General features: G+C 36.1%; 1 protein-coding gene across 2 annotated transcripts in view; it reads left to right on the top strand.

Annotated features, from left to right (window-relative positions):
• The first annotated feature begins 3,631 nt into the window (after window positions 1–3,631).
• The window catches only part of LOC121727660 (jmjC domain-containing histone demethylation protein 1), a 58,741-nt gene continuing 44,960 nt past the window's right edge, over window positions 3,632–17,412 (top strand). For both annotated transcript variants that reach the window (XM_042115622.1, XM_042115621.1), the window contains exons 1-2: window positions 3,632–3,775; window positions 10,302–10,528. In XM_042115622.1, the coding sequence (XP_041971556.1) occupies window positions 3,728–3,775; window positions 10,302–10,528 (275 nt within the window). In that variant the 5' untranslated portion in view covers window positions 3,632–3,727. The remainder of the gene's footprint in view (window positions 3,776–10,301; window positions 10,529–17,412) is intronic.

Genomic DNA, 17,412 nt, shown 5'->3' with positions numbered 1-17,412 from the left:
GTGATCATTTACTATATTTGGTGGTCATTTGCTATATTTGGTGATCATTTATTTTATTTGGTGATCATTTACTATATTTGGTGTTCGATTACAATTTGAAGTGTTGTCATGACTAAAATAGCTGGTAGTATTGCAATTTTAGACTTTATTTTTTTGGTGTTAATTATCTTTTTATGGTAAACGAGTTTAGGGTATCAGTGCATTTTTGGTGGTCATTATATTTGTTCCCTCAAAAAACTACTAGCTCTTCTTATATGTATTTGTCGAATTAATGGCAAGGCGCGCCACGAGCGGCTCGGATTTTGCGATACATAAATATATACTTTATATTTTTTCAACGTGAAATGAATCTTAAAACACATAAATAAATATTATATTATTTTGTCGTCAAAATAGGCTCCAAAATGAGAGCCGCGCGACTTACGTCAGGCTAGATTAATATGCGTATGCACGTAAGCACAATTTCGCCGCTAAGCCACAAGATCACAAGCAAAATATATACTCTTGACTTGATGCCGCCCTTGCGGTCGCCCTGGGCGCCGTGAAGCCTACGCTCACCGTGCCTTCTTCTCATGGGATCTGCGTATTAATTATTTGCTTCCCGCTCTCTTTTGTGCAGCCTCCGTTTGCAACATTACAGTTTCGCAGAGGGTATAATCTACTGCCTCCCAATAAGTAGTAAGGTCCAATCCAAGGACGGCGCAAAACTCAGCCCGTTGCTCAGCCGAAGCAGAACGCGAACGCTCAATTGTCTTTCTCAGGTAGTAGTGGCACCTAGGCGATGGTTTCCTCCTGTCTATATGGTCCAGGTAATGACCGAAGGTAAGGGCGCCTCAGAATCAAGGACCAAACCCAAGCACTGCATTTCAACGCCGATCGACACACTCTCCTATACATCTCTACGATGCGCAGTAATGCTTCTGCGGGGGCAGTGCCTCCGAGACCCATAGAAGAACATGGCATACCTACGTCTTTTCGACTGCGACTCGCAGCCCTAACGCTTCTTTAAGCGCCACAACCTGAGACTCACCCACTTTCGCCAGGTGTATTATCTCCTCAAACATAATATGTCTCCGTGGGCCAGCATGTATGTGTCGTCTGGATAGCAGACCAAACGCAGCCCACAGAGGTGGGCCGTTCGCAGGATGCAATGGTCGATGCCGATGTTCCACAGAAGAAGGCCAAGAACAGAGGCCTACCAGATCAGACCCCTACCAGGACTTGAGGTGGTCTGGTCTTTAAAAAAAGTATTGACTTTTAGGCAGTTAAGGGTCTTACGGCTTACCTCGTATTTATTCTGGCCATGGACTGCAGGTCATAGATGGCATATTATATTCTCTATGCTAGAGAGTTGAAATTCTCAGATTATGTGATTTTGTTGCCTCTTTAATAAAAAATACTAAAAACAATATAAATTAAGCATTTAAGGATACAATCCCAAACAACAAATGTTATATTTTGGCCATCCATCCTGTCCGTCTATCCGTCTGTCCGTCCGTCTGTCTGTCTGTCTGTCTGTCTGTCTGTCTGTCTCTGCGTCTCTAGGCTGTAACTCAAGAACGGTAATAGCTAGAGAGATGAAATTTTCACAGATTATGTAACTAACTATAATTATCTGTTGCCGCTTTAACAACAAATACTAAAAACGAAATATGTAAGGGGCTCATATACAACAAACCAGATTTTTTGGCCTTTTTTGCTCTATATCAATAATGGCAACAGCCAACAGGATTGAGGGTGAGGGCTGTAGCTAGAGTCAGATTTGAGGCAGGGCAGCATTGGTTACAGGTAGGGCGGAAGTAAAAAAAAATCATAAGTGATTGATTTTCTTGGGTTTTTGTAATTTTTAAGGTAGGGCATTGCCCCTTAGCTACGGTCGTGTTGAGGGTTACTTAGATACTTATTTGAATTTTTCACAAAGTCCTTATTTATATGTGTACTTTAATTTTTAATAATAATAATAATTAAAATAAAATTTAAAGAGGGCTCTCAAACTAAAAACACAATTTTTGACCTAATTTTGCTATATAATGGTACGGAACCCTTCATGCGCGAATCCGACTCGCACTTGACCAATTATTTAAGTATAATTTAATATCTTATTTTCATCGGTACCTAACTAAAATTATAAAAATAACGTTATAACGCCATCTAGTGTCAAATAGAAAACAACTGACATTACTTTCGGTTAGTGATACCAGTAACAGAATATAATTTCCACGATAAAAATTCTAAAGAGAAAGCTTTCTACATTTGCCTTTGCTTCAGATATTTATTATAGTATCTAAAAACAAGTCACAACAGCAGGCACAAGTTGAAAATAATAAAAGATTTGTTATTTATTTTAGCACTTCCTCTAACCTTATCCTGACTCAAAAATGCTTTACAGTTTACACTCATATTAAGATGGCAGGTCTATGTATATTATTAATCTTCTTGCGTCAAGTTCTATGCAGGTAGGTAATGAGGGATTTTCCTATTTTTTTAATTTGATTGTCAAACAGTTTCCATTAGTAACTAGACGGCGTATGGGTACTACCCATTGGGTAGACAACTATCGGTAATACCAGGGAATACCATCAATGGTTGCTACAAAACTGGGCAAAAGAATGTAAAACTTGATACATTTCAATTTGAAAAAGACGCAATAATATTATAACGATGTTATTATAACGATGTTTTAGCTAAAATTCACGGAAGAAATAGCCCTATTTACCGATATTCACACCAAATGTCACAGGAATTATACATTTTGGTTGACAACATCTTACCTGCACTTGTGCAAGATAACGGATATTTAATGGCTAATATTTTACCAATAATGAATATCAAAAACCACAATTTGGGAAAAAATAATGAAAATCACACCAACATTAAAAAGTAGAAGAAGTTTGAAAGTGACATGCCCGCCAAAACTCTTTCGGTTGTAAAGTTTCAGTTTGACAAGTTTTTATTATGTCAGCGTGTTCCTAAACTATTACTAGTGTACTGGCCTAATCGCTTAGGCCAATGATCGTTTAGGTTTAGGATATTAATTTCATTTATGTCACACTTGACAGTACACTGATATTTTTTGGAAACACAACCCATATGTAGTCAGTGATGCCAAGTGCCAACCTGCAGATAATTTCAGATCGGTGAGGAACCTATAGAAAATCTAGAAGTGTCTATCGTTACGCCATCTAGTTAACCACTGGACACACGGCAAAAATCTGTCAAAAATTGAATTTATCCAAAATCCAAAAAAAAAAAGAAATGGCGCCTCTTTTTTTACAAATAATGTAATATTACATTGCAAGGTTCAAACACTGCGTAAACCTAAGAAATCATTAAATAATGTAATATTTTTACATCCAACCCACATTTTATGTTTCTGTGAAAAACATTAACAGCTATGTTAAATTTTCTATCTATCAAGCCATCATAATTATAGTATTTAGTCTGATTTAACATTCTTTTCACAGTATGTACTTTGAAAATTATTTTTCTGACCCTTTGATTACAAATTAAAATTTGCCGCTTTTTTGTGTGGAAAATATAGACCAATGCGGTGTCACACATTGTGCCAACATTGAGATTTCTGTCGGAGTGATTGCAATTTGTTGTGTTGGCAGCAGTGACGTCTAGAGCAAATGGTGGATTGCGTTACTTTTTCTCGTGCTCTGTGTAAAATATTTACGTAAAATAGTGTTATTCTTGTGGTGCAGTGTTTCTGACTAATAGAAACATGTCGGAAACACTGCCGAATAATAAAAAACAAGTTCCGAGGCAGTTGGTGAGTGTTTATTGTGATATTTTTACGTATTTAGTCCCGGGTGACGCCATGGTGGCTTTATCTGGGATCACGTAAACATGAAATGGTGCATCGCTGCATCGTGTATCGATTTACGTGAATAATCAAATAGGTACGTCGAAAAAAAAAATACAAATCGCTCGTACCGTACATCGGAAATTATATTAGGCGTAGAGGGTCATCGGTCGCGAGTTTTTTGTTATCACGCCGCGGACGAGTAAAGCGAGGTGGCCGTAAGCAGTCGCACATGCGAGGAGGTGTCAAAACCTATAATAGTTACTGAGATCGCAACATCACGATCCAGTAGCGATGATCGGTGACGAAACATGGGAGCGGCGAGCGCACGTCATCCTCGGAGCATAGGTTTGGGGCATCTGGCAGGGACAGAGGGACGGAGGCGACAGGCGGATCCCTCCCGCGGCCGGCGGAGGGCAGGCGCGCGGCGGCCACGAGTGTGCGCCGTCGACCACACGTCGAGAGCCGCTTCGCTCGTAATCTAGTTTATTACTTCAAACAACAATATCTCGAACAATAACACGAGGAGGATGGTCACACATACGCTCCGTCCCCACGCTAACTATGAAACACTTAACATCCTAATGGGCTGTTGCAAAATATTCTCCTAAAGAAATAAAAAAGAGCTCTATGCGTTTCGTGCAACTTGTTACCGATACTCATTGCAGTGTCCTTGAATCACCTGTCAGTAGTGAAATCTATTTCTTTTGTTCACATGTCCTCAATATAATATTATGGGTGTTATCATTTAACGATACTAAGGACATAATATTAATTAATAGTTTGTACACGATAATTGATTATTTTATTACCAAAAAAATGTGCTACATTTGATAGGATAAGTAATAATTTGTCTGACTAGCAAAAATAAACATTACAATTTTATGGTCATTCAAAAATAGAATTCCAAATATTATGTACATGTAAATGTATCTGAAACCTATATTGTGCCTATATTATGGTGAATGGTGATAGCTTATTCATCAGCGGGGCTAAAATGGTCACATTTAGCAATTCCTCTCAATCAATTCAGCAAATGAATTGTCAAAACTGTCAAACTGACAAATGTCAAAACAGTACAAAAATACAGAAATGAATTGCAAGCAGAGTTGCATTTTGCGATTTTAGAAAAATGAATCATATTATGATTCATATCATGATTCTTCAAAGCGACCATTTTAGCCCCGCAGAACTGACAACCAAAGAGTTGTTACTATTGCTTTGTCTATGACCTTAGGGGCGTCCACAAATTACGTGAGGTATTTTTTTGAATTTTTGACCTCTGGTTATAACGATTACGCTTACGTTTAAATGCATGCATGCATGCATGCTTAAGATTTAAACAATCTGGATGAAATGGACCAAAATAGTATTATTTTGTTGACAAAAAAAAATTACTTGAGATTTGCCGAGACCCCGCCCCCCTCTCCCCAACGTGAGATTATATGAGATTTCACCCGACCCCCTCCCCCCCCTAAACACCTCACGTAATTTGTGGACGCCCCCTTATATGAAATTCATAAAATGATTCCCAAAATATTAAGTACTAGATGACGCCCGCAACTCCGTCGCGCGCCAAAATTCGTTTACTGCGCTGTAACCGTACAATTTTTCCAGGATAAAAAGTATAAGTTTGTCCTTTTCCGGGACTAAAGTATCTCCATAGCAAATTTCAGCAAAATTGGTTCAGCGGTTTGGGCGTGAAGAGCTATAACAGACAAACACACTTTCGCATTTGTAATTATTGTCAGTTGGGTCATCCAGTAAGGTACCCATTGCCTAAAGATGATTTCTTTGTAACTAACTTCTAAGATTAGTAAGCTACAGCTGATTCTCCATTGTCCGGTCCCAAACATAGTTTTTTTTTTTTTATGAAATAAGGGGGCAAACGAGCAAACGGTTCAACTGATGGAAAGCAACTTCCGTCGCCCATGGACACTCGCAGCAGAAGAGCTGCAGGTGCGTTGCCGGCCTTTTAAGAGGGAATAGGATAATAGGGGAAGGTAGGGATGGAAAGGGAACGGAATAAGGGAGGGTAGGGAAGGAATAGGGTAGGGGATTGGGCCTCCGGTAAACTCACTCACCCGGCGAAACACAGCACTAGCGCTAGCGGTTTTCTGTGAGGACGTGGTATTTCTCCGGTCGAGCCGGCCCATTCGTGCCGAAGCATGGCTCTCCCACGTCAAAGTCCCAGTTGTTACTCAGCCTGAAGCTAAAAGCCAAAGATTGATATTATGGTGTAAAATTATTATTAATTGTTAATATTATTTATTTATTAAGATAATTAAAAAATTATACTATTAAGTTTGCAACTGTAGGCCACATACATAATTTTTTGAAAAATCTAACTTTTCCCATAGGTACGTTGGAACCTACGAATAATAAAAACTAAGGAAAAGTAACTCCGTCAAAAAACATGCACCACAATACTTGTCAAAAAAGTGTACCTTAGGTACACTTTTCAATACATTTGCAATATTTAGGTGGCCTTGAGCGGTACTAGGCTGACGTTACATGACAGATCAAAAGGAACCAAATTTAAAACGGTAATAGTATGGGAGTTGTGTTTCCTTAGTTTTTATTATTCGTAGGTTGGAACTGTCACTTGGCAGACATGGATAGTTACTGTGAATGAGATATCCGCTGTGTAAATATTTGATAGACAAATATATGCCAAACGGATAAGGGATTTTGTATTTATTACAAATATTTTAGAAATTTCAGATATTTTCCTAGCTCTTGATTGTAGGTTAATTATTATCAATGTTAAAAAGTTACTTGCAGAACTTAAGAATTTAATAGTACGGAAGCCCTAGAACCAATTTTTTTGTGATTACTAACAAGTAACAAGCAAACATTTTGATAAGACAAACAACATTTTTATTTTCGAAAAATCTCGAAAGTGGTAGCTAACAGAGATGGGCGATTCCGCTAGAGACGACCCTTGACACGAATTTTTAAATTACAGCATTTGTTACATTTTTTTATTGAATTATAAATAAAAAGATGTATATTTACTAGCAAAAGAACTTTTATCAGTAAAAATTTAAATTTGAATGATTTATAACATTCTGAAGTGATATCATCTAATGGCGCGAGAAAAACTGCTTATGCCACACATGATTATTTTTTACTACAAATCACTAGCTCGAAGTTGAATTTCACTACATAATATTGACTGTATAACATAAGTTTATATATCTGAGCAAAAAAAATCAACAATTTTGAATTAGTTTTCATACATTGCTAAACAAAAGTTGCAATTGTTGCACCCGCGATAAAAAAAGTACAAATGTTTAGTTTTCTCGCTAAAATAAATTGTTAATAATTTGAAACTTTGTAAAAGTAAGAAGAATTGACAGGGAAATAGGAATTAATCATTGGAATAAACTATTTTACGGTTTTTAATGAAAAAACAGTACCTTAAAAGTGTTTGCACCCGCGATCGAAGCAGTATAATTGCAAAAGCAACAATTTATTTTTTGACTATTATAGTAATTTTCGTCATATTTAATATTATTAAGGTAAACAATAACGTTAAATTATATTTGTTATCAATACTTTTCATGTAATTACAAGATTTATAAAAAATTCAATAGAGTCACATCGTGTTTTATATTTTTAGATATATTTCATGTATTACATAACAGCCCCCCTACCATGAGCTCTTATAGCAGTATTACTTTAATATTACTTTCAGATTTGGTACAAACAAATACCATACTTATGTTTATATAAATAGAGATCATGTTTGCTTATACGAAATCCAAAAGTAATATTAAAGTAATACTGCTATAAGAGCTCATGGTAGGGGGTCTGATGATTCAAATGATGATTAATCTTGTTTTATTTTTAAACATTTTAGAAGACATGCTACAAATGACATAAAAAAATCATATAATTTAATATTTTTCTTTGAAAAAATATTTTTACTTATCATTTTCCCATATTCTTTTAAATTATAGATATTAATTTTTAATTTAATGTTTGCTGTAGTTCGGTTTTATAGCAATACATCGAAAAACGTTTGCCTAATTTACATTATTAAATTGTTTTAGTGATTTAGACGATTTATTTTCTCAGATCGATAAATGACTGATACTTAAAAAATAACAAAATTTTAAGTAGTATTATTACAACTTACTAATAATATTATGTATTGCATATCAAAAATGTAGAAATTAGTCGCAGACTTATGAGTAAATTCAATTTCTTTAGACTTGTTGCATCCGCGATATTCTGATGTTGCACCCGCGATCGTGGAAATTGTTAATAATTCCGAGTACTAATAAATTAAATTAATTGTATCTAGTTACATCATTTCTTTGTCTTATACACTTTTGAAATATGGGTTAATAAATTACTAAAAGTTTCACAATTAACAGTATTCTCAAATGAACTCGTCCGAGTTGTTAGTGGAGGGCCGATTTGGTTGCACCCGCGATAGTACTTCAAACATATTTTGTGGCTTTTCTTAGATTTAATTATAGTTTTCATTTACAAATCATGATTTAACTAGTTAAAATGTATCCCTTCAGAAGATAATTTATTAATAAATATGTTTTATTTTGTCAGTAGGACGCTTTAAGTGCGTCAAAATGTTGCACCCGCGATAATGGAATCGCCCAGATAGAAAGGATTTCATACTTTGACTCGATGGTCCTAAAATATGGATTGTTTTATTTGTAGGACAAGGTTACTCTTAAATTATAATAACTACTAGCTGTCCCGGCAAACGTTTCTTTGCCATATAAAGTATTTCGCCCGTATTATTTTAGTGAAGTGACTAAATAAGTATGTCACCATGGCAACGTCCATCGCTATCCCGTCGCGCAAACAATGGTCGCCGTCAGTCTCTAGTTGTAATAATTTACTATAACTTATTCAACAAATGCACTTATCAATATAAAAAGTACCCAGTAGCCGATACTCAAACCCACTGAATATGCATATAAAATTTGGTTAAAATCAGTAAAGCCGTTTCGGAGGAATACGCGGACTAACATTGTGACACGAGAATTTTATATATAAGATTAACCTACAAATATACCAAAAATCAGCTGGTTAGGGTTCCGTTTTAGGGTACAGTAGTCAACCAAGTTTTGTTGATTGCTGCTGCATTTTTGTAAGTATATTTGTAGGTTAATAGTTATATAATTTCAGAGTAACCTTGTCCTACAAATAAAACAATCCATATTTTAGGACCATCAAGTCAAAGTATGAAATCCTTTCTATCTCTGTCCCACTTTCGAGATTTTTCAAAAATAAAAATGTGTCCTATCAAAATGTAGCGACTCACAAAAAATTAGCTTGTTAGTAATCACAAAAAAAAAAAAATGTTCTAGGGCTCCCTCACTATAATCAATTATTTAATCTCAAGTCGTCGCCAATGAATATGGGAAACTGTAGGTAATGAAGGTGCAAGTGGACACAATGTATGAAGTAGTATGAACTGAACGCTCTTGACTATTAATGGGGTAGAATTAAGGTGAACGCACGCTTATCTGAGCGGAAAGAATACAATGAGCTGAAAGAAACAAATTTTAGAATTCTTTATATTGTGAAATGCTATGAAACCTCGCACAATAGGCATGATGACTATTTTTTTTTCTTATCGGTAATTAGTAAAGACACTTTAAAATAGAAACATCGTTGAAAGAATGACTCTGATAGCTTAAAAATTCACCAAGATATGACAATTCAAATATCTCATAAAAAAGACCTACCCGAAACGCTCCATACAAAGTGCTACGAAAGTATGACGTCAGTCTTTCGTAGTTTGTACGCATCGGGAGACAACTTTGTTCGACAGGTATATTAAATATTGCGTTTATAAAAGTGGTTTCATAACAAATGTTGCTTTTAATTGCATAAGTTATCGAATTGTATACAAATATTAAGAAATTTAATTGAAAAAAAATTTGACTTGAATATCCAACTTTGAAGGCGCATAACAAAAAAAAATACAAATGCTATCAAGCTAAAATTTTGGGAACACTTATTTTTTACCGGTATTTCTTTATTTTATTAACTTAATCGGTCGAATCTGGCAGGACCCCAGTTCCAGTAAGGCCTTCTGGGAATTCGATTCATTTGGTGTTCACCTTCAGACAACTTCCTTTCTGCAGGCTCAGCAGAGCCACATGATGGCCACAGTAGAAATTCGATAAAATAAAAACTCTTACAGGTTTTGCGTACAAACTTTCTTTTTATCGTAAGAATATATCTTTCTATGGTGGCCATGCTAAGCCTACTGGCAGTGCCGGTTTTAGCACTACCAGCGCCCTGGGCGAGAATTCTTCGGCGCTCAGGGTGCTAGTAGTGCTGAAAAAAAATATATATCCACAGCCGAACATATTATAACCTCCTCGTTTTTTGGAAGTCGGTTAAAAATAGGCGCCCCTTTTAAGCGCCCTGGGCGGTCGCCCAGCGTCGCTCCCCCTTAGCCGCTACTGCCTACCGGAGACATTGTTATTTTCTCTTTCCTTCGCAGCGGGAGCGCAAGCAACGCAAGCTGTACTCGGACGAGTGGGCGCTCGGCGACGATGAAGTGGAGGGTGGGCGCGGGTTCTCTCTCGCTGACAAGCTGGAGAGCGCGCGCTTCGAGCACACGGGAGCGGTCATCGAGATGCAGGGCGGTGACCTGACCATCGCCTACCTCCAGAAGCACGGCTTTACTACACCTCTGCTGTTCAAAGATAAAGCTGGGCTGGGACTCAGGTGAGTGGCTTTTTTATCCTCTCAGATATGACCTTGAAGTAGGGTTGCCAACTATACTGTTTTAAACAATATTATACTGTTTTAACATAATGTTGAACAAAAATAACATGCGAACACTTTATTATGATTTAGGATTTAGTATTAAATTAGCCTAGTAAACGAATGCCCAAAATGGAAAAGTCGAAAGCAGAAATTTTAACATTGGTACTTTGTTTAGAGTAGTTAGGAGATAAACATACTAAAAGTCCTGACCCCTCCGAGGTGAGCCCGAGGTCAGCAAATAAGGTCCCGTTTTTTAGTTTTTTGCTTACTCATCAAAAACGGTGCTTCGTACGAGGAGATAGATACAAAGTGTAAAGGACAAAGTTGTAGAAAATTTAATTAGCTTTTATTATGTAATAAACAAGAGAATTTCGTACGAAGCACCGTTTTTGATGAGTAAGCAAAAAAACAAAAAACGGGACCTTCTTTGCCCCCCCCCTCCATCGGGCTCACCTCGGAGGGGTCAGGGCTTTTTGTATGTTTATCTCCTAACTAGTCTAAACAAGGTACCAAAGTCAAAATTCAGCTTTCGACTTTACCAAGCCGAATCATTTGTTTACTCTGGTAAACGAATGATTCGGCTTGAATAGTACAAATTTAGCCAAATTTGCACATTGTTTTGTCTGAAATAAATGGTTTCATCCATCCATTCATTCATTCATTCATTCAAAATTAGCCGCTCCGACATTTTTTTGTTTTTCGGTTATGCGAGAAGCTCTAAAAATATGTATAATATTATGTACTACTTAAAAACAATAAATAAATGAAATACATTTCTTTTTATAAAATACTGCTTAAAATACTTCACAGATCTGATTTTACTTTAATTCTTGTAGAAAAAGTTGGCAACCCTACCTTGAAGGTGTAAGGTAGGGTTGCCAACTTTTTCACGCAAATTTGAAGGTCACGAGGTTTTGTGTCTATATATTTTGTAGAGCATGTTAATTATGTGCGGTCCCAGGGGGGACCCTGGGACCGCGCCTGGTAATGTTGCACGGTACACCATTTTATAAAGAGTCTTAGCAGCCCTGAATACGATGTAAATAATCCTATCATAAGTAAATGTCATGAAAAAAATAATAATTAGTAGAGTAGGGTAGAGAAAATAATTAATTTGGCTTTTATATCCAAAGGCCTAGAGACATTTAAGTATATTGATTTAAGTTCAATTTAAGAGTTTGGCAGATAATTTGTATGGGGCTTATGTCCAAATCTTTATTTAATTGCAGTTAAGTAATTTATAATATTCGTCTCTGACTATTCTAAAACTGGTGCATTCGATTTCGGATATTATTGTAACTGGTGCAATCGATTTCGGATATTGATTTCGGTAAGTTTAAGAAAGTTAAACTAGGTATGTCTTTCTTAATGTAAGAAAATTATAACAGTTATAATTTTCTTACATTTGTTACTCTGCATTAAAACTTCTGTTAATGCAATCTTTCGGTATTTAAGGCCCAGTAGCGGCGAGTCCTTTTCTTCTTTTTCTAACAAGATATAACAAAAATGCAATCGCTATTAAAAATCGTCGTCGAATTCCATATTGCCGAGAGCTACTACAATGTCTGCACTCAGTGTCTAGCGTCTGTCAACTGAGCCTTGTTATTTCGAACGGAAATAAACGTATGTGTGTGATGTACGTACGGAATCTTGAATCGATATTCCGTTTCGGAATTTCGAAACGGAATTCCGACTGTATGTGGCCGGCCATAGGTGGAATTAGAATAAAAACGCCTTCTGTAGATTAATAGCAACTTTCACGTCTTTATCTGTTTGTTAAAAGATAAAGGAGTTTATTAATTGTTCAAAGCGAGTCTCACTGCCGCACTCGAAGACGAATATTCATAATACTTTCGCGTGATTATAAATGTAATATTCAGAAAAAGAAACATATATACATAACTAGATGTCCCGCGCGGCTTCGCCCGCGTAAATTAGGAATTTTACAGAAACCGTACATTTTCCTATAAAAAAATATTTCCCCCGTTTTTTCCACATTTTCCTGAGTTTCTTCGGTCGTATTAGTCTTAGCGTGATAATATAATATAGCCTATAGTCTTACTCGATAAATGATCTATATAACACTGAGATAAGTTTTTAAATCGGACCTGTAGTTCCTGAGATTGACGCGTTCAAGCAAACATACTCTTCAAGTTTATAATATTAGGTAGGTATAGATTTTTCTAATTATCGCTTGACAAACTCGAGTCTCGATCTAAAAGACTATAAAATGGTATAATATGGTAGTGATGATTATGATGATGATGATGAATGTAATTTGCATAGTAGCATAATATGCTTTCTGTTCTTAAAACAACGCCGAAACTCCCAATCTTGTATATATAAAGAATCAGGAGTTCTCTCAGCACCTTCCGAACCACGGTATACCAGGTATACGGTATACCTCGGTGCAAAATCTAACTTGTTGGTAGCATATGCTTAGAATACTTCTCACGAAACCAAAGTCACAACATGTTTCCCAATAAGTTTTGAGGAGTTCCCTCGATTACTTATGGATCCTTCATCAGATCACCACTTTTGTGAATATAATACCAAATTGGGATGATACCCTATATACCAAAAGAAACATTTTGAAAATAGGTTAACAAACGGCAGAGTAATCGTTGAATATAAGAAAACGAACATAACACCTCCCCCATTTTGAAAGTCAGTTAAAATTGTAGCCTATGTGTTATTTTGATGTATAAGCTATATTATTGTAAAGTTTCATTAATATCCGTTAAGTAGTTTTTGCGTGAAAGAGTAACAAACATCCATACATCCAAACAAACTTTCGCCTTTATAACATTAGTAAAATATACTTATTTGATATAACCACCCAAAAATAAATGAAACATAACATAGATTGAAAGTCAGTTAAAATATTCACTATTTTCACAGAGAATCTTGTAATTTTATAAAAACTACTGCTGTAGTCTGTGCGTAGGTGATATTTTCTGTATGTGGATCTGAATGTTCCTATCGGGTCTGATAACGGAGGTTTTATTTTGTAAACTAAATATAGAAACCGGAGCGAATATGCCGTATTTGCATATTGCATTATGCATGTGAAACGATTTGATACTAATTTTAATTTTTTCCCTAGCTATCTCCGTTCTTGAGATAAAGCCTGGAGATAGACAGACAGCAAAGTCTGAGTAATAAAGACCCGTATTTACTCTAAAAAATTAAAAAAAAAATTTTTAGATAGGGGGTTTCGGGGGCGATAAATCGATCTAGCTAGGAATCATTTTCAGAAAATGTCTTTTTATTCGTGTTTTATCGATAATCGATAAACTGAAAAATATGACTCTTCCTGACATCTATTGGCGAATAATAATGCCATTTTGTGAGCAACTAATTGTTTTAACGACCAGCAGATGGCGTTATTAAGTAACACGAAGTCAATGAGTGCTATACCGAGCAAAGCTCGGTCATCCAGGTACTATCCATAATATTAGTAATTAGTATGTTCTTTGAATCTCAATTATACTCCCATGAGGTCAAAGTTAAAACAAAAGAAGTCAGGAAACAGAGCGCTTGTGCAATCAAATTGTAATAAAATTACGTGATGATACGAATTGAATCAACTCTAGCCATATTTAAATGCGTCCGACATTTGTAAAGCTACGTTCAAACATTTGGCCCTAATAGCGCTTTTACACATGCAACATCCGCCTCGCGCTGCAGTCGGACGCGGAGTGACTCCAAGTGCCAAGTCACCAATTTATACTTGTTCACAGTTCACACGCCCGCCCAGCGCGGCGCATGCGCGGTAGTAGACAAGGAAAGGGAATGGAAAAGAACGAGATGGAGGTTTTAGCCTTTTTTAGTTCGCTACGAGCCCTCTACGAGGCTACGCCGTTTGCTACGACTACTCAAATAATTTTCGTCTCAGGAATGGTAGGGTGGATACGAGGAATGTTTAATTTAGATGAGTTACATACGATTTAACTTTGAACCTTTGTTACTAAATTAGGTTCGGAACATACACATTGTAATACGCCCTTTAAACACAAAGGCTTTCTTTTTCCCCACTTAGGCTTTGTAACGTTTTTTCATACATTTGCGTCACTCAAATTGAGCTACATGGTGCATTATGTAACTTCACAGGCCGTATTTAATGTGTCTTCGGAGGTCACAAATATGTTAATGTATTTTAAGGAATTTATGAAAGTATGCATACAAAATAAATTATAACTTAGTTTTCTTTTTCGAGTAAACATGAACATACATTTTATTTAATTGTAATAATGACTCTACATAGTACATGGAGTAATTAACTTTCATGCAAAACACAATATTATGATTAGTATTATTACCAATTTGTATCTACTTATTAACCGTGTCTGCGCTGCTCCGAAATTGGTTTATAGGCCGGGAACCGTACATTTTCCGGGATAAAAACAATCTCATGCACTTTTCCGGGACTCAAAATATTTTAAACTCAAACTGTATTCTGTCATCAAATTCTGTTCTGAGTGAAGAGGTAACAGATAGACTAATTTTGGTATCGATAATAATAACTTCAAATCCTTAAGTTATCATTTATAAAATATAAATAAAGGCATTCTTAACTTAGCCAAATAATAGCAACATAATATTATATAGGTTGCTACGAAATATAATATAATGGAATGTACAGTAGTGATAACGCGATCTTATCAGCTAATTGACACACCACTTTGAAACTTGGTCGCTGGGACACGTATTCGATACTCGATTAATTAAATATAGTAAGGGCCTGTTTCACCACTTCCTGATAAGTGCTTATTTGACAGATTTTCCATACTCTATCTGTCAAGTTAAGTGGTGTATAGCCTAATCGGCACTTTATCAGGAAGTGGTGAAACAGGCACTTAGAATTGTTATGTCCGATTTTATTATTTACTATTTTGTGATACTGAGATTAGCTTAATATAGCTTACTAATTACGAGATATAAACTGGCAAAAAATTACAAGAAATCTAGGCGTATTTTAAGGTTTAATTGGTGCTCTTATAATTTATCAGGCTTAAAAAGTGTGCATTATAATCGGCTGTGTTTTAAGTAGCGCTTAGTTTAAAATCTTACATACGTATTATAAGGTAACCTAGATCATTAAGTTCTTTGTTCTCGTTGTAACTAGTAAGTTGTAACTAATGCTCTATAATGCCCTTTTTCACCAACCTCCCTTAACGCTAAGTAGCGCCCTTGAGGGTCATGTATTTCTTTATACAGATACATTTTTGAAAACCCTTATATTTTGCCAATGAAAAATGTGAAAATCTCAAGTGCCTACGTATTGCCGTTACTGATATCGAGCAAAAAATAGCAAAAAAATCACGTTTGTTGTATGGGATAACTTAAATATTTAATTTATTTTGGTTTTAGTATTTGTTGTTATAGCGGCAACAGATATACACAATCTGTGAAAATTGCAGAAGTCTAGCTATAGCGGTTCTTGAGTTACAGCCTGGAGACACAGACAGACAGACGGACAGACGGAGAGACATCGAAGTCTTAGTAATAGGGTCCCCTTTTTACCCTTTGGGTACGGAACCCTAAAAACGGGACCCTATTACTAAGACTTCGATGTCTGTCTCCAGGCTGTATCTCGAGAACCGTAATAGCTAGAGAGCAGAAATTTGTTAAAACTCTCCTACTATGACCAGGGGTTATAAAGTAGGAGAGGGGGTCGCGAGTCGCGACCCACAGGTTGAAAAGCACTACACAAATACGAGCAAATAATACAGTTATTCGCAGAGTATTTTTTATTAGTAAGGGAGAAATTAAAATATACAGCGAGTTCAATCTCAGTTCATCTGCAAAATCAATCGCGATAGTCGGGTACCTAATAACAAGTACTCGAATACCATGACCTGGAAAAGTGCGCAGTTTAGAGCTAAAATCCAATATCCTGACTCCCGCCCTACGTAGTACCGGGAACGCCGGTGATTCGATTATTGTATCGGATTAAAATCCAGTGCTTTCCCAGGTATAAGGCCTGATTGCACCTACCGACCTTACGACTAATGGCGTGACAGTGCCCTCGCCCGAAAACATCCATAATAAACACACCGAGTGCTCGGCCGAGGGCCTGTGTCGCCGCTCTACTCTGTAGGTGTATTCGGGCCCATAAAGGGCTTGATTACACCTCAGTAGAGTGGCGACTTGCGAGACAGTGTTTTCGGCCAATCAATTTGCAAACAGACAGTTTGCACTGTCTCACCATAGGCAACTTGACCTAATTTTTTTCTTCATGCTAATCGCTTCTTAATCATTCATTTTCACAAAGAAAACTAATATTTTAATAATTTACACAGTAGAAACCCTTAAAAATGTTGATTGAAAAATATACCTTATATTTGGCGCCGAAAACACTCTCCGCCATAGTGTGACGTCATACGTTTTGTATTTTAAAATCTTTTTATTGAATATTTTTTTATGTGCTAAATGTCTCGTACATTACCATTATTAATTTTTGGGCACTCTAAAAGTGCCCAAAAATTATAAAATAATTAAATAAGAAATTAGAAACCATTTGTAATGTTGAAAACTTTTGGAGAAAAGTTTTGGCCATTTCATTTCCCGTCTACAATAAATGGAGATAATATATAAAACTGATGTTTTATTTGAATTATTCAAGAAAATATATTTTAGAAATCTTTCTAAGCTTATTCTTATTATTTATGTACAAATAAACTTGCATATAACGAGCGCGATAAATATAAAAGATATTAAATTAGGAGTCTGATGACGTCACATCCAAATCGGAAGTACCGCAAAAGCGTTTTCGTCAGTACAAATCCTATTTTCATAAAATCGTATTTTCAAATCGACTTTATTTATCAATCATAAGC

The sequence above is a fragment of the Aricia agestis genome, chromosome 6 (genome assembly GCF_905147365.1).
Source record: "Aricia agestis chromosome 6, ilAriAges1.1, whole genome shotgun sequence".
NCBI classification, from domain to species: Eukaryota; Metazoa; Arthropoda; class Insecta; order Lepidoptera; family Lycaenidae; genus Aricia; species Aricia agestis.
This window is presented reverse-complemented; position numbering and strand designations above follow the sequence as displayed.